The 19,073-nt window shown below is 38.8% G+C and overlaps 1 protein-coding gene across 5 annotated transcripts in view; it reads left to right on the plus strand.

Moving 5' to 3' along the window:
- The window catches only part of myom2b (myomesin 2b), a 144,894-nt gene that overhangs the window by 49,846 nt on the left and 75,975 nt on the right, over positions 1 to 19,073 (plus strand). For all 5 annotated transcript variants that reach the window (XM_043679203.2, XM_043679214.2, XM_043679173.2 and 2 more), the window contains exons 10-15: positions 2,094 to 2,255; positions 5,149 to 5,290; positions 8,031 to 8,230; positions 10,595 to 10,648; positions 15,825 to 15,952; positions 18,158 to 18,341. In XM_043679203.2, the coding sequence (XP_043535138.1) occupies positions 2,094 to 2,255; positions 5,149 to 5,290; positions 8,031 to 8,230; positions 10,595 to 10,648; positions 15,825 to 15,952; positions 18,158 to 18,341 (870 nt within the window). The remainder of the gene's footprint in view (positions 1 to 2,093; positions 2,256 to 5,148; positions 5,291 to 8,030; positions 8,231 to 10,594; positions 10,649 to 15,824; positions 15,953 to 18,157; positions 18,342 to 19,073) is intronic.

The raw sequence follows: 19,073 nt of genomic DNA on the forward strand, positions 1-19,073 counted from the left end.
AAGTCACTTCGGTTGATGAAGGTCCATCTTAGTACATTTACTTCCTTGTTCCTTGCAGATGTTGTAATGCTGAGCTCAGGAGGAGGCAGTGGAATAGTGATAAAGTTACTGAACAAATAATCCAGAACCCCAGTCTAGCATTCTTGGGACATCAGTTCCAATCACACAATGACAGGTGGTGAAATTTGAACTCAATATTTGAAAAAAGCTGTCCAAATGATGCCCATGACCTCAGTGTTGGCTGCCAATAAAACCACATCTGGTACACTAATGTTCTTTAGGGAAGGAAACTATCATCCTTACCTGGTCTGGCCTACAAGTGACCCCAGACCACAGCAATGCAGTGCCTTTTGACTGCCATCTAGGCAATTGGAGAGGGGCAATAAATGGACAGCATTGCCTACATCCCATGAGCAAATAACAAAACCCTTTCCTATATCAATTATTCCATTGTGTTTTTGGTCAAAAACTTCAGAAAGATAGTGTCCACTTTAAGTTAAAAGCAGCATAAAGGTTCTCAAATGTAGTTTTGGGTGGTCAGTTAGCTCATTTGGCTGGAAAGCTGGTTTGGAATGTAGAGTATCACCTTCAGCACAGATTCAATTCCCACACTGGCTGAGGTTACCACAAAGGACTCTCCTTCTCGACCTCTTTCCCTGCCTGTGGAATGGTGACCCTCAGGTTAACTCCCACCAGTTAGTCGCCTCTCTCTCTAGTGAGCTTGCAGGACTATGGTGACTTCCCTTTATTGATTAAAGGCTTTTGCCTGAAACGTTGATTCTCCTGCTCCTTGGATGCTGCCTGACCTGCTGTGCTTTTCCAGCACCGCACTCGCGACTCATTCTTTAGCATGTAAATTTGTCTGAACATGGAAGCACAAGACACTTGGACTATCAGCCTGTCATTGATAAAATCACACGCTGGTGATCGTCATGTACACTGCTTCAATAGAACACAAGTCATGGGGGGGCTTTTTGTGTATGGACATTGTGCTTGATTCCAGTTGCCACCTGGAGTTCCTGACACCTTGGCAGCTTTCAGTTTAAGTGACCTGCATTGTTGAACATGACGTTCCTTACAGATGTGTTTGCGAAATTGTAGGGATTAATCAGATATCCTGTTTTCGTTTGCTTTTGCTTTCTCTGGTTCATTGTAACAGGAAAATAACAAATCTCAGCTAAAGAATTTGTTTAGTCGCGAATAGCAACAATAGAAATCTTCCTTGTTACCCAAGTATTTACATAGTTAGCATATGGAAGGACTGATTCCCAAATAAAACCTATCCATAGTTTATAAGCTCACTCTCCATAAGAGATTGCAAAATTTTACCTTGGCCATTTCCTTTAGAATCTTGTTTTCAATTTCAGTCAAAACTATTTCAAGTTTGTGGAGGTACTTGAAAATTGTGACCTTGTCCTTGTTTTTCCTTTCTTCCATTCTCTAAGATGATTTTCTGCATCACTTAACACGACAAAATGAGAAAAAGAGAAGCCCATGTCTAAAACGTTTTTATTAATTTTGTCATAAGATTTACAAGCTGCAATGAAGATAATGATTCATTGAAATATTTTCTTCCAACAGTACCCATTCTGAAAGTGGTTTGCAGGAATGCATGTGCCCAGCCCATTAACCTCTGACCTATGAACGCACCTCATAAATATCAGAAACACAAGGGGCCTGTTTTCAACCTGATGCCTACCTGGGAAACTGGTGCTCACTATTCAAGTTTCAAGTTTCATTTTTAGCTAATTGGGACTTTTGTTTTGTGAAACTGGTGTGCAATGCCAGGTTTGAGCCTAAATGGCGCACAAAGCATGCATTCTGAAATTGATCTCCATTGAAAAATGGTGCAGCACCTTCAGAATAAGTGGGGCTCAGGAGAGCATTTCCTGACCCTGAATACAGTCTGGAAAACATACATTGCAATTGTTGAGGAGCATCATGTTGTTAGATGAAATGAACCAGTTCCAGTTACGAAGATAATGTTTCTGTTTTGAACTGCATCAGTGATGTATTAAGTGCTGCAGTTCAATTATTTGGGCTGCAATGCATCCGTTCTGCCTGTGATCTGTGAAATCTTTTGCTTTTTCCAGATGTTGAAATAAAGAAGTCCAAGTGGGCTGTAATGCAGTACAGTGACTGCACTGCCACGCTGACTCTACCTCATCTGAATAAAGATGATGAAGGACTGTACACAACACGTTTGATAACGAGAGGTGGCATTTCCCAGCACAGTGCTTATCTATTTGTCCGAGGTGTGGAATTCAGTCTTTTGCTCCACCTTTGTATAGAGTTTTGTTGGCTCCTTGCAAACTTTGTTATTTCCCTTTTCCTCACTTTATTGTTATCAGTTATGTATTAGCATTCATCGGAGGGGAAGTCACATGATCTACTCAATGATATGCAATGGATCTTCTTGTGCAATCCACTAACACATTCACTAGGTTTGCAGAATTTGCACAAACTGCTGTGATATGTTTCAGCTCTGAACTGTCATTATAGCTAGCAGATGTTATTCTGAGCTCTCCTTGAAGCTTTAAATTCCACACATTCCTTTCAATGGCTTCATTGATTAATTGGGCACTGCAGGTTGTAATGGTGAGAGAGCACCTAGTTACTATAGTGCACCCGGGCACAAGACCCATTGGAGGGACATATCTCTGGTACCTGCCAGGCCTTCAGCCATGGAATCTTTAGCCTTGGTTTACACAGGGTCTTATCCGCAGCCCAAAACTGGGCATGCTCCAGGTGAGATGGACAAGGTGTCCACTTCGAGTTATACAGATTGGAAACAGACCTTTGGTCCAATTTGTCCATGCTGACCAGATACCCTAAGTTAATCTAGTCCCATTTGCCAGCATTTGGCCCATATCCCTCTAAACCCTTCATATTCATGTACCCATCCAGATGCTTTTTCAATACTGTAATTGTACCAGCCTCCACCAATTCCTCTGGCAGCTCATTCCATACATGCATCGCCCTCTGCCTGAAAAAGTTGCCTCTCAGGTCCTCTTTAAATCTTTCCCCTTTCACCTTAAACCTATGTGCCGTCTAGTTTTGGACTCTCCCAGCTGAGGAAAATGACTTTGCTTATTCACCCTATCCATGCCCCTCATGATTTTATAAACCTCTATGAAGTCACCACTCAGCCTCCAACTCTCCAGGGGAAAACAGCCCCAGCCTATTCAAAGCATTTCAAACCAAAACATTTTGCTTGACTTCTGGAGTCCAGATGCTTTGCCTATCCTGAGACCTTCTGCTGTGAACCATTTTTGCACCTTGTGGGAACCCTGATCTTTCCACTCACTTGCCATACTGCCATCTTCTGATTTTCTGGTACTTTGTGTGCACATTTTATGGACAAAGCTTGAGTTCCTATGACTATGTGCCAAGAATTAATCCAACATATGCTTGAATTTTTGTTAAAGATTGAATGTTCCAAGCACACATAAGCAACTGCTGAGGTTACAAAACATATTTTGCCACAAAGGTACATACATTACAATCAGACCATTCCTCATTGGGTCCTTCATCTTCACCTTCACCCTATTGTCCAAGAGTCTTTTTTTTTAAATTAAATAAAACACCCTAATAATTTTCTGTGACTTTCCTTATTGATTTTATATTAGATATTAGCACATGCTACAAACTGTAATAAAAGGCTCAGATGCAAAACTTAATCTGTTAACTATTTTATTGTGTAAAATGAATAAATATCAAAGGCATCTACAAAAGGATTAAACTTATCTAAGGCAATCTCCTTTGGTATGTAGAGTCTTACAGTTGTTGCCCACCACATTTAATTCTAAAGTTTAATTGCAAAATGTAATTTTTTTGGTATAAAATTAATTTCTCCAAAATATTTTTCAGTCTTAATGTCTTAATGTGAGAACTCAGTTCAGTTTACTTTTCCATTTTGTTTTGTCCTCGCCTATGGCTCCATTTCCCTGGTGGTCACTTTTTCAATGGCAAATGAATTTTCTGTCTTTTAAAAGACAACTATTAAACTCCTGGGAATGGCAACAGAGATTGATTTAATTCATGATGAATTTCAAGAGTGCTCAAATATTAAGGAAAATTTATAGTGAACTGGCAAAGCATTTTCTGCTATAGTTGGATACCACGTCAAAATCTGTTCCTTTAAATTGACATAATTTAGTTCTATGTGGGTTCTCCAAATCAGTTGCCATAATTTTGGTAGCTTTGTCCAAGAAAGTGGAGTCAGTCCCAATGTGGCTAAGCACTTAAGATAGACTGTAATGCTTAAACTTTCAGATTTATTTCTTTACCTTCTACTTAAAACTGACAAGGTCTGAAACTTGTAACTTTTAACTTTACTTCATATGTTTTACACTACACTTTAATTGCAATGGTCAGCTTTTAACTTTGTTCTTTCTTTCTACCTTGTTCTTACGATTCTGTACCTAGCTACTTGTACCTAAGATGGCACCTTGTGTGGTGACATTATACACTTTTCACAGTACTTCTGTACTTTGGTACTTGAGTACACATGAATATAAAATCAAAATCAAAACCAAAAAGGTTGCAAATCAGATTAACCATAACTAGCAGAGCAGGCTGATGGGCCCAAATGGCCTATTCTTGCTCCTATGTCTGCAAAGTCTCTGGAGACATAGCATAAGCTCCAGGTTTAGTAATTTTTCCAGTGTTTTTGTAGATCTGCTAAAGTTATGACAGCTGACCAGAAGAGCCGATGTGGAAATTCCATTCTCAAATTAACAAATTAACTTTTAGAACTTAATATGGAAGGACATTTTTCTGTTTTAAATCATTGTTTTGCAAAACCATTCTATATGTTAGGCTCATGGAGGCTATCCCTCCTGAGGAATGAAGTGCATTTTCAATGGTTTGAAGGGAGCCCAGCGAGGGCAGACACCTGCCTGTGCTGCTTCTGCTCCCCTCTGATAATCGATCCTAACACACTCCCAGAAGACGACCCCCCTTCTCCAAATAACACCATATGTGAGTTTTCTGCTCCCTTGAGGGAAATAGTTTACAAACCTGTTTGCAAGCTCAGAGAACATTTTTGAGATAATTAATACTGGCTTCACACATCATACAAGGAGACAAAGAGAAGGTTGATGGGATTATTTTCCTTTCTTACTCAAATGCTTTTTATGCTTACAGATGCAGATGCCCCAATAGTAGGAGCTCCAGGAGCCCCAATGGATGTCACATTTTATGATGCTAACAAGGATTATGTCATCCTCACCTGGAAACCTCCAAACGTAACCAAAGAGAGTCCTGTGATTGGCTATTTTGTTGACCGGTATGATTGCCATCATAAATGCCAATTATATTACCAGTAGGAGAAGGTCTGGCTAATGGAGTCGTGTCAAAGTTGTCAAATACTATGTGGCACAATGACAGTATCCCTTCACCTGGATTGGGAGGCCTAAGGTCAAGTCCCACCTGGTCCAGAAGTGTGTAATAACATCTCTGAACAGGCTAATTAGAAAAATAGGTTAAGACCATAAGACATAGGCAAGGCTATTCTGCCCATCAAGTCCACTCCACCATTTAATCATGGCTGATGGGCATTTCAATTCCACTTACCCGCACTCTCCCTGCAGCCCTTAATTCCTTGCGAGATCAAGAATTTATCAATCTCTGCCTTGAAGTCGCCCAACTGTGACTTCAAGGCCTCCACTGTGCTCCGTGACAGTGAGTTCCACAGGCCCACTACTCTCTGGCTGAAGAAATGTCTCCTCATTTTGTTGTAAATTATCCCCCCTCTAATTTTAAGGCTATGTGCATGGGTCCTAGTCTCCCCTAATGGAAACAACTTCCCAGCGTCCACCCTTTCCAAGCTATGCATTATCTTGTAAGTTTCTATTAAATTTCCACTCAACCTTCTCAACTCTAATGAATACAATCCCAGGTTAAGTATTTTCATCAATCCCATTGAAGATCCTTTTCAAGGGCTCACGATCACTTTTCCAAATTGGGATTTTTTTAATAAAGAATCAGAATCATCTGTACCCGGCCTTTAGTCAGGTGATGATAAGGGTTTTAATGAAGATAACAATGAATAAATTCATCTCAATATGTTGTTGGACAGGGAGAAAGTAATCTTGGCTGAGATTTGAATTCTGGCCAGCTCACAACCTTTTGTTTTCTTCCACATATTTATAATGCACAACCAATCGCACAACTATATGCAAAACTAGCTGTTAAATATCATTCTGTTTTAAGTGATCTCTTAATTTCCCTGTGCAGTTTGTACTGCATTACTCCCCATTTCTACACTTGTTGCTTGTTATTCATGTGGAATGTCACCATTTTATAAATCCGTGATAACAATGATTCTCTATTCTGTAAAAGGCATGTCTATAACTTGGTCATTTCCTTTATTGTTTTGCAGTCCTATGAAAAGAGCCTTTTGTTTTAAACATCTTCTTCAGAAACTCCAACAAGTTAGTTAAATACAGTTGCCCTTTAAATATGTGCTGGCTTTTCCTATAATTAAAGAATTAATTTAAATAATTTCAGGATATTTGTAACAGTCAGATAATGTCCAACTAACTTAATTGAGTGTTTTGATAAGGTAACAAAGAGAGTTGATGAGGTTATTGCTGTTGGAGTGTACATGAACTTCCATAGGGCATTTGTTAAAACCCTGCACAACAGATTTGAGAACACAGTTATAACTAAAAGAATAAAAGGTACAGTACCAACATAGATACAAACTTGGTTGAAGAAACTGAAAGTAGGGCTGTTTTTCAGTCTAAAAGAAGGTTTATGCAGAATTCTTCAAGAGCTGGTGTCAGGATTCTTGGTCATCCTAATGTATATTTATTACCTGGATCGCAATTTAAGTAATGCATTACTTGGATTATGAACTGAGAAGAGAATAGTGTAGAACCCCAGAGGAATGTAGACAGATTGGTGAAATGGGTGGACTCGTGGCAGATGAAATTTAATTTAACTAGTGAATTGGGACGTGATTAATGTTGATAGGAAGAACTCAGAAAGACCAAATAAATATTATATCCTAGCCTTTATTTGGAGGGGCACAGAGTATAAGAGCAAGGAAGTTATGATGAGCCAAAATTGTCAAAATTCAGTTGGTGTATTGTGTACAGTTTCATGTGCCACACTTTAAGGAAGATGTGAACACATTCTAGTGGAAGGATTGAAGACTGGAGGGTGCAGATCTAAGTTACTTGACAAAAGAAGGAATGGTGTCGAGAGGAAAAATGTTTTCTTGCACTCAATGATAAGCATCTGGAATTAAAACCTGAGAGTCTGGTAAAGGTATGTTCCATTGAGGCAATTAAGTGAAAATTGGATTGCTATCTGCAAAAGAAGAAAGCTCAGGACTACAAGGAGAAGAAAGTAGAGTGGCAATCAGTGAATTGCCCTTTCAGAGGGTCAGATTAGACGTGATTGCCTAAATGATTTCTTTCTGTGTTTAACCATTCCATGATGATATATGTGCCCTCATGTTTCCTCAATAATTGCTGTTGATTGTCCTTGTGTTTCATAACTATTTTGATGAAGGGATAGCACACAATGAAGCCACCAATAGCGGCTTTTAGGAGACACATAATCAAAAGTAAGTAGTGCTTCCATCCAATTACTTCCTTATCAACAATGTGCCTTGATATCTCTCAATTCCATGTAGCCCACACTGGGAGCCAAACAGTACTGAGCATTGCTGCTTGTGTGCCCTTGACTACCATGCCCTGTTGATTTAAAGAAATTGAAAGTATATTTCAGCACAAAGGGAGACTGTGAATTAGGGATAGTCTTTGAGGCATTGTTAACAAGATTAGTACAACTTTAGTGGTCACCATGAATGGGATTCTGCAGCTCTATCGTCTTTGTATATGTAAATAGCTTTTACGCAAAGATGATACAAAACAAAATATAAGCTCATTTGATATTTTGGACCAAAGCAAGCATGCAATGTCAGTTTGACAAAAAAAATGTGTCTTCGCGCTCAGGATTTTCCTGAGGGGCTTTTGTGTAGATTCCCGTGCTTCTCATGGAATTTTCTTGTGTAGGTGTGAAGCTGGAAGTGATAACTGGATTCAGTGCAATGATGCCCCAATTAAAATTTGCAAATATCCTGTGACTGGTCTGTTTGAAGGACGTTCCTATATTTTCCGTGTGCGAGCAGTAAACAAGAGTGGTATCAGCAGACCTTCCAGAATTACTGATGCAGTGACAGCTCTTGACCCTGCTGATTTGGCTAGGCTGCAAAGTGAGTATCTTCGTTCACAGTCTGCACTAAATAATTATGTTGAATCTGTTTTTGTTAAATAATTATGTTCTTGGGCCAGAATAGTTAATGCTCATATTTCTAATGAGGAACCAGCACTTCATGTACCAGGCACTGAAAAACAGTTAAAAATAAGTGTGAGAAATGACAGGCAATGCCCATAAAACTACACTAGAATCAAAGGATAGAGACTTTGGATGTATCCACATTGACGTTATGATAAATCCCATGTTCTTAGCCCAATTTCAATACATTAGGTCAATGTTCAGGGCTAATTGTGGAACTTTCATCTTGTTTGAAGGTGTTGTCAATTCTTGTGGTTATCTACTTTAGTGCATATATGGGTGCCACAGAACCAGTGAGTTGAATCTGTGGGATAGAAAGGGGAGGAAAATGTAATAAATTTTAAAAGGTTTTCCTTATATATAGGATAACTTGCTACTCAAGTCATTCCAAGTTGTGTCCATGCATAAAGAGCAGAAATGGGACTAATTCCAGTATTACTAATATCCTTCCATACTCCTATTTCCTAAACATACATTTCCTTTTTAATCATCACAATTTATCATGAATATCAACGGTAGTCCATTCTACATCCTTTCAATCACTGTGGGAGCAGATCTTCACTGGATTTGCTGTTAATCGTTACCAAGACCCTCATTCAGCTTTCTTTCAAATATCATCAGTCACCACCTGCCTCAGCTTATCTGTTATTGAACTCTCATTTTTCACCTGTAGAGTTGATTATTTCTATGCTGTCCTGGCTGGCCCTCTGTCATGTAAACTTGTAAACTTGGGTTTATCCAATACTGCACTGCCTGTATCCTAACATGTACCAACTACTGTTCACCTTTATCAATGAGCTGACCTACACTGACTCGAGAACTCAGAATGCCTCAATTTTAAAGTGCTCATTGTTTTTAAATGTTGCTATGACCTCTATCTCTATACCCTCCTCAGGGCCCAACATATCTTCACAGATATCTCTGCTCCTCCATTCTGGTCTGTTGCACATTCCCAATTTTCATCATTCCACTATTGACGCCCATACCCTCAGCTGCCTGAATCTTCAGGTCTGCAATTTCCTTCCTAATCCTTACCACCTCCTCCTCTCTTCCTTTAAGATTCACCTTATGACATATCTCTTTTTAACCAAGTATTTATTTACATGTTCTAATATCTCCTATGTGGCTCGATTTCAAATTTTATTTGATAGGCTCTTGTGAAATGTCGAGATCTTCCATATACAATACAAATGCTTACTGTTCTTGGCATCCAATTTCATTTTAGAGTTAAAGGCTATGTTTAGGTTTGGTCTCTGGCCTCAATGTGACCTGAGCTGGGCTGGTTCTCATTCAATTTGCAGGGAAGGGTTCCAATGTTAGGCCTGTCAGATAGGGGGAACCCACCAATCCCAAGGAGCAAAACTCAATACAAAGGTAGAATTGATGCAGATGCTGGAAAGCTATATTAAAAACACAAAGCACTGCAAAAACTGCTAAACAGGTCTGGCAGCATCTTTGGAGAGTGAAACAGAGGTAAAATTTCAGGTCACTGACCTTTCCTCAAAAATGAAACTTTGTAATATTGCAATGGGACTTTTGCTACAACACTACAAAGCGGAGGCAGCTGCATTAAAATGTGTTTCTTTCAATTCAGCTGAAGATTTTCCATGTTTCTTCCTTATTATGTGTGGAACCAGAGTGGGGTGTGGGCTGTGAGAGGAATATCTGGGGTAGGTAGCTCCTGCTAGGTTCCCTCCTTTCAACAGGGCTAGCAGTAGGTTTCCGTCTAAATCTCATCGCTGCTTCTGGCAGGATTTAGAGGGAAATTGACCCCTTTCCTTTTGGTGCAGCTTCCTCTGTCACTCAAATGTTATGGGACAATCAAGTGCTGAACACATCACATGAGGTGCATCAGGAGAAAAGTGAACAATAGAAGAGAGAGGAAAGAAAACCACTTAGATTGGGACTGGACATGATGCCTTCTTGCCAGCTACACTACTTTTTATCGGGTAGTATAACACGGGGAAGTGCATGCCTGTGCCTCACTATTGGCATGACATGATAAATGGGGACTCCAAGCAATTTAATTGGTGACATGAAATGAATATTTCTCAGTGTGTATTGAAAGGCCCTGTTTCATGCTCCAGGGTGGAAAATATATGTTATCAGTATGTCCGCTTGATCAAGGCATCAAAAATATGTTGATCGCTTTCTAAGAAGAGAAAACCAACAAGTGATCAGCCTTGTTTAAATATTTCATTTATTTTTCATTTGATTCCATGATTTTCTTAGTGTTTTCTTACTGAAATCAGTATAATGGTATTTTTATTTCTTTCCTCAGCTATTTATTTTGATGCAAGTCGACAAATTGTTATAAGCCAAGATGAGCTGGAAGGTAGATTCGATTCTATTCATTTTTTGGCTCTTTTTAACTGGAAATACTTTGTTTTTAATAATGTTTACCTGGAAGTAATAAAAGTTATATTTCATTATTGACAAGTGTGTATATATCAAATTCAACAGAGTAATGGAAGGTAATTATTTCATTTCAAATTGACCAATGTTTCAGTGAAAGTAGCATGGAGGGGAACTGACCAGAAGCTCCTTGGAGTAGATTTTGAATCTATCCATGATTATTTCCATTGAAGTGAACAGAAATATAAGTTTGGTGAGATGTAAAATTAACTGTCAACTCACTATCACATGCACCAAGCTAAAATCTTCCTTAACAATTGTTTGCATATTTATGACATTGTATAGCATTTTAAGCTAATGATATCTGGTACAATAGGTAGGCAGTATTGCAGCATTCTTCAGAAAATATATCCAAGCTTCAATAAAGCCCAGGATATATTCCACATCTCTAATGTATTACCAGTAAAAATTAAGACAAGGCTGAAGGTAAATCATGTTGGTGTCAGATTCTGATTAACTTGAAAACTGTCAGATTGATAAATTATTTTATAAATTTGTGTCTGTCTGTGTAGGCACTTAATCAAAACCGTTGTTAGTAAAAGCAGTAAATGTATAATTGGCGAGCTTTATATGCTTGATGCACTCTGCTTAATTTTGATGTTGTTTCCCATTTTGCCAAAGTAACAGACAGCATAAGCTTTCTCCCTGTCTTCTCGGCATTTTCTTACCTATACATTTCCATTATATGAATTGAGAGTATCAGTAGGCCAATCAGCCCCTTTGACCATGCTCTACATGCCTGATCTGATTGTTGGCTCAACTCCATTTTCTACCTACTCTTGATACCTCGACTCTTTCTTGTTAGTTGAAAATCTATCTATCATTGTCTTAAACAAAAAATCAATGACCCTCCATCAGCATCTGGGAAAGAGAGTTCTAAAGAAACTTAGCTCCCGAAGAGAAATTCCTCCATCTCTCCATCTTAAATGGGTGAGTCCTTATTTTTAAACTGTGTTCCCTCGTTCTAGTTTTCATACAAGAGAAAACATTCTGCAGCATTCACCCTGCCAAGTCCCCTCAAGATCTTATTTGCTTCAATAAGGTTATTTCTTATTCTTTTAAACTTGAATGGATAAGTCCATACAGTCCAACCTTTCCTCATAAGATAACCAGTTTCGCTCCCCTGCACCAACCCAGGTATCAGTTGTGTGAACTCTCTCTGAACTTTCACTGACTCATTTAGATTCTTTCTTAAATAAAGAGACAAAAAATGTAGACAATATTCCAAATGAGGTCCCATCAATACCTTACACAACTGTAATAAAGCATCCCTATTTTTATATTCCATTCCCACTTATAATAACAAAACATAATGATTTGCTTTTACAGCATTCCTACTTGCATACCAACCTTTGTGGGCGGCACGGTGGTACAGTGGTTAGCACTGCTGCCTCACAGCGCTAGAGACCCAGGTTCAATTCCCGCCTCAGGCGACTGACTGTGTGGAGTTTGCACATTGTCTGCGTGGGTTTCCTCCGGGTGCTCTGGTTTCCTCCCACATTCCAAAGATGTGCAGGCCAGGTGAATTGGCCATGCTAAATTGTCCGTAGTGTTAGGTAAGGGTTAATGTAGGGGTATGGGTGGGTTGCGCTTCGGCGGGGCGGTGTGGACTTGTTGGGCCGAAGGGCCTGTTTCCACACTGTAAGTAATCTAATCTAATCTAATCTTTTTGTGGTTCACGATACAGATGTCTCTTTATCTCAGCCCTGAAATCTCTATTTTAATCATAGGCTGCTTTTCTGTTATTTTTCTGACAGTGGGATAAGTTTATATTTTCCCACATTATATTCTTATTACCAGCTATGTGTCCACTCACTTCATCTATCTGTATCCCATTGCAGACCTCTTATGCCCTCTTCACAACTTACCTTCCTGCCTATATTTGTGTAATCAACTAAGTTAGCAATCTTAACTTTGGTCCATTCATCCAAGTCAACAAAATAAATTGTAAATATTTGAGGTCACAGGGCAATGATTCCTATGGTGCATCACCCATTATTTCTCGTCAAGCCGAAAGTGACTCATTCTTACATCTCTGTTTCCTGTTAGTTAACCAATCCTTTATGCATGCTGAAATGTTACCTGAAGCCATAATCTATTATATTGTGTAATGAAATTTGATGAGGCGGCTTGTTGAATGTCTTCTGAAGTTCTAAATATAGCATATCCACCTATTCTCCATTAGTCACATTGTTAACTACTTCCTCAAAGATTTTCAATAAATTAGCAAAACATGATTTCCTTTCACAAAATCATATTGACTCTGACTCTGCTTGATTGCATTCAGATTTTTTAAGCCCTGCACCCTTAATAATAGAATTCCACATTTTCTCTCTCACCTTTTAGGAGTTGTTTCATTAGATCCTGTCCTATTTTTAGATTAGATTTTAGATTAGATTAGATTACAGTGTGGAAACAGGCCCTTCAGCCCAACAAGTCCACACCGACCCGCCGAAGCGAAACCCACCCATACCCCTACATTTACCCCTTACACTACAGGCAATCTAGTATGGCCAATTCACCTGACCCTGCACATCTTTGGATGGTGGGAGGAAACCGGAGCACCCGGAGGAAACCCACGCAGACACGGGGAGAACGTGCAAACTCCACACAGTCAGTCGCCTGAGGCGGGAATTGAACCCAGGTCTCTGGCGCTGTGAGGCAGCAGTGCTAACCACTGTGCCACCGTGCCGCCCCAGTGTGCCACCGTGCCGCCCCATTTTCTAAGGCTGTCATCCATTTTAGACAATTAACTATCTTTCATGTTATTACCACACCATATCCTGTGCAACTGGTGGAGTAAGCTATTTAAAATCCCAAACAGCTGCTTCTTATATGATTTTCCAAAGATATCTTTGATCCTGAGAAAAGAGCTCCTGAAGAGTTATGCGTTGAAGCACTCATTTCTTTCTTATGATTTGGAGATGCCGGTGTTGGACTGGGGTGTACAAAGTTAAAAATCACACAACACCAAGTTATAACCCAACAGGTTTAATTGGAAGCACTAGCTTTCGGAGCACCACTCCTTCACCTGATGAAGGAGTGGCACTCTGAAAGCTAGTGCTTCCAATTAAACCTGTTGGGTTATAATCTGGTGTTGTGTGATTTTTAACTTCTTTCTTAAGCTAACTCATACTAATTCCTACCCTAATTTTTGTATCAAGCATTTAGCCTTGATTTTGGTATAACAAAAGCCTTTCTAATAGTGAAATATAAACAGCAACAAGTCAAAGTAGGCAAGATTGATGAAGTTGAAGGTAAAGTGAACAGTTAAAAAGAAAGCTAGTAATACACCAGTTAGGAAAGCAATGATTTACATAACTGACCACGTTAGGCAATGCTTAAGGAGAACTTAATGGCGCTAAGCTTATACACTGCAATCTATGCTTGTGAAATGGTTATCCAGAAGCAGATTTTTGTGATTGAACTATGATATCTGGAAGTTTGTTGTGAAGTGTTCTTATTAGTAGCAATGTACAAATTTCTGCCTTTCTTGCTTTTCCCACTTATTCTTTCTTTCATATGTGCAATACCTGTTTAGGATGTTAGATCTTGACATAAACTTCACCCTTTTTAGAGGTGGTCTGACCTAGATCTGCATTCTGATGTAAAGTCTAAGCATCAAAAGCTGTATCATATTACAAAAAGCATTCATTTCCTTAGCATCTTTTCACCAATGTTTCTGTTGTGTTTTCTAATAAAGCTCTCCGTGTGTGCAACTAGTAAATGCACAAATTTTAGTTCGTAATTTCCTCTTTATATTATGGCACAGACTTGTAGGCATAATGATTGCAAAACTGTCAGTGTTCCCAGTTATTACTGCTCTGGAGCCCAGACCAATCTCTGGAGGATTCACTTGCACAGAAAAATGTGAAAACTCACATGTTGCTGTCAGTGAATCTGCCCTTTTTCACAGGCGTGTTATTGCAGTAATCACAGAAGTAAATCAGTTAGAAGTAACCTGATTCCCTTTTATGCTGTAACATCACTATTGAGAAATGCGTAAGAAAAATTGTATCTTATTAATGAGGTGTTACTAGATTTTCAAATTGTAAAAAATCATTACTTCTACTGAATAATCTCCCTCGGTCTGACAGCCAGAGATTAAGTCTGGAACCTGCATGATGTGTATGGTTTAGTGCTATTTTTCAGCCAGTACTGTAATCTATATTTCACCCAATAGCAATAAGTGATTTGACTCTTATCTGTATCCCATAGGGGATATAAAACCCCCAGGTATACCTACAAATGTCCATGTAGCTGAAACCAGCAGGAATTACTAATGTTATATTTGAATAACAATCATTTTTTTCCTTCAGATAACGTAAATATTTTTAAGGCAAATTATTTTAAATATTTCAGCTTTTCATGTACAGGGTACAGGTTCAAGACTTTGTTTTGCTGTCCATAAAATTAATGAAGAACAGCCATGCACTTTATTTCCTGATTTGTTATTTGTGAGAATTATTCAATGTGAATGACTGTTTATTCAGATAATCATAGGAGTTACTGAGGAGATCTTTCTTCCTTGTCAGTGGTAAATGGATCACTTTGCCACTCTCCATAAGATCTGAGTCATTATAATTTATGGCATTGAATCATTTTAATGCTGACACACAGCTGATGTTTTGCATTCCTTTTGCCTGTGAAAAATCAGACATGTTAAAAACATTAATTGATAATCCTCATACAATTTACACAGATGTAGAATGATCCAGTCAGATTTTGGTGTTTGATTATTAAGTCATTGCTTCTCAAAGCCATTTCTGTGGAAGGCACTAGTTCGTCCAGTGGTGTGTTTTTGTCCTTGCGTCAACAAAAGCCTGATCCTGCCCTCAAAATAACTTTCCAGGTATTTAAATCCAGCACTAGACATGAAATAGAAATCAAACATTGAGAGTCTGGTAGATATTTTTCTTTGTAGTTGAATTGCACAAGTCTACTTCCAGACCAGTCGAGCTCAGCTCAGTGACAGCCAGAGATTAAGTCTGGAACCTGCATGATGTGTATGGTTTAGTGCTATTTTTCAGCCAGAACTGTAATCTATATTTCACCCAATAGCATTAAGTGATTTGACTCTTATCTGTATCCCATAGGGGATATAAAACCCCCAGGTATACCTACAAATGTCCATGTAGCTGAAACCAGCAGGAATTACATTGTACTCAGCTGGGATCCACCTGAGCCACGTGGCCGAGAACCACTGATGTATTACATTGAAAAGGTATAAAAAGTCCTTTGTGTCTCAGTCAGCTGTTTTTGTGTAATAATTCATTTTCCAAATAAAGTTTTATAATATTTCTCTTGCCATAATAAATTAGAACATTTACATTTGATCAAAATAACTTCTGAATTGTTGATCTATAACTTAATGTAGACTAATAGTCACGTTTTCTCATTATGAGCTTTGTAGATAATGTTGCCAGTGAGATGAGGATGGATGGAGAAGACTTGTGAAGAGCATTAAGGCTAACATGGATGAATTGTATTAAATGACCTGATTCTGTGCTGCATGCCCCATGGAATTTGCATAACGTTGAGGAGAGGCAGTACAGTCTCTGCAAAGAGATAGCAACACAAAGAGGCTACAGTCCAAAAGAATTAAATTAAGGAAAATAATCAATTAAGCTATGTAGATTCTTTGGGTGCAGGATGGGATTAAAAACCCCAATAATCCAAAAGCAAAATACTACAGATGCTTGAAATCTGATATAAAAACAGAAATGCAGGAAATAATGAACAGATATGCTGGTATCTACTGAGTAAGAAATAGAGTTAGCAATCTGATGATAGGTGATTTACCTTAAACGCTAATTCAGTTCATTCTCTATGTATGCTTCAGGAACAAATATCCAATATTGTTTCCCATTGTCAAAGGGTGTCTAAAATATGATTGATAACATGATGGGTTTGGTGATATTCAGATAACTTCAGCAATTGCCTGAGAATGAACCAGATTCCTGCAATCTTGCATGTAACCTCACAATGAGATTTCAACCATTTATCCATTCCAGTACAAAACTGTTCATTTCCACCTTCATAGCATCACCTGAATCCACCGTTGTCTCAGCTCATCTACTGCTGAAACACTGATTCATGCCTTTATTGTCTCTAGACATGAGTATTCTAATATACTCTTGGTCATTGTTCTCTTATAATTAGTCTCCTATATTAATGCCCTCCGTAAACTGAATCTTATCCAAAACTCCACCGTCTATACCCCAACCCCATCAATTCCTTTCACCCATTAACCCTCGTACTTGCAGACTTACATTGATTTCCGGTTAGCCCCAACTTGAAATCTTCTCTCTAGCTTTCAAATCTCTCCATTGCCTCAACCTTCCCTATCTCTCTAATCTCCTCCAACACCACATTCCTCTGAGATATCTAAACCTTTATAAATCTTGGCACTTAAGCATCCCTATTTTTAATTGCTGCACCATTGGTGGCCTTATCCTCAGCTGCCAAGAGCCTATGATCTGGAATTTTCTCTCTCCACTTTTCTTCCTCCTTATTCCTTCTCTACTTCCTTTAAACACTCATTAAAACCTATTTCTTCCACAAAGCACTTGGCCATTTGCTATCCACATCTTCTTACGTGGCTTGGTATCATATTTTGTTAGATGCGGTGCTCCTGTGCAGCCCTCCCAGATGTTTCAGGACATTAACAGTAATATATCAATACAAGTTGTTGTTGTTGTCAGGTACCTTTTACATGAGCAGTCTAATCAGGCCCTGAGAAGGAAATATACCGGCCATGCCTCTCTCTGGTCTTTACATCCAGAAAGCGGTGCAATGATATTTTTTTTTCCCCTAATTTATTCTAATGAAGAGCTGGGGAAATCAAGAAGAGAAGAAGTAGGGGGAAGCCATTTGAGGGACCTCTGCCAGCCAATAAAATTATGGCCTAGTGTTCCACTTTCCTTTCAATCCCCTAACCTTTGACCCCCTTGTAGATCAAAAATCTGTCTAATTCAGCACTGAATATATTCAATGATCCAGCCTCCATTGCTCTCTTTGGTAGAGAATTCCAAAGATTACTGACCTTCTCAAAGATGAAATTTATCTCCATCTTAATTGGGGGACACCCTTTCTTTTTTTAAAACTACATCCCTAGTCCTCAATTCGCCCATGAAGGAAAACCTCATTTCAGCAGTGATTCTGTAAAACAGGCTTAGAATGTTATATTTCAATAAGATTACCTCTCATTCTTCTAAACTCCAAACAATATAGAATCAATCCACTCTGCCTTCCCTCATAAGTCACCCGTTAATTTCAGGAATCTAATGAGTGAACCTGCTCTGAACCATCCCCAAAATGCAACTGTCTGAAAATCAATTTCAGGCATCTTGTCAGTAATGTGCCCCATTCAGGGCTGCAAATGATTAACCAAACAGTTTCTATAATAATGATATCCCTTCTCTTTCAGACCATGGCTGGCAGTGCATCTTGGCAAAGGATCAACCAAGAGATTGCAGCAAGATCCCCACGTTTTGCTATATTTGACTTGGCTGAAGGAAAATCCTACGAATTCCGTGTTTTTGCTGTGAACAAGTTTGGTATGAGCCAGCCATCAGCATCGACTGGACCCGTTACAGTTCAGGAACACATTGGTAATATTTTTAGTCACAATGTTGTCCAAATTTCAATGTGGAATTAACAGCATGCATGCTTTGCGTTTCTTGAAGAACATGTGGAATGTGATCACCGCATTCTGCTCAACCAATGAAAATATCAATTGCAAACAGACAACACAGTAATTTAATGGTGAAGTTATATCAGAGAGCAAAGTTCAGTGCAGGAAAATCACTTGAAACATTTTCCAATCCAATTCTATTATAGCATTTAGAGTTACTCACCTTCCTCAAATATATCTTCCTCCAATATAGGATCAATCCACTCTACCTTCCCTCATAAGTCAACCCCTTAATTCAAGAATTCATTTTTGTATATAGGTAGCATTACCTTTCAACCTTATCCATAGCCACGTTCATTCCAGAATGAATCTCAACACAATGATTAGCATTGAAATAAAGACTGGCTGATGTATTTCCCTTTACTCATTCAGGGCTGTTCAAACTCTTGCACCAACTGCGATCAGCTAACTTGGTACAGGTCTTTGGACTAAATCGAATACCAAGCTGGCCTTTCCTGTGCAACAGTCTAGGTGTCCACCATTGGTAGTATCAAGTGGAATTCTTTTCTTTATTATAGTTTCAAGAGCAATAAATAATTCTGTTTTGGTTTTAGTTAACTGTTTCACATCCCGTATTTTCCATAGTCAATGGTAATGGATTTCTTGAGCTACTGCAACATTTCTAAATTCTGGGATATTGATTTGGCAG

The sequence above is a fragment of the Chiloscyllium plagiosum genome, unplaced genomic scaffold (genome assembly GCF_037043375.1).
Source record: "Chiloscyllium plagiosum isolate Xiang-an unplaced genomic scaffold, Cpla_swu_hap1 HiC_scaffold_3, whole genome shotgun sequence".
Classification (NCBI taxonomy): Eukaryota; Metazoa; Chordata; class Chondrichthyes; order Orectolobiformes; family Hemiscylliidae; genus Chiloscyllium; species Chiloscyllium plagiosum.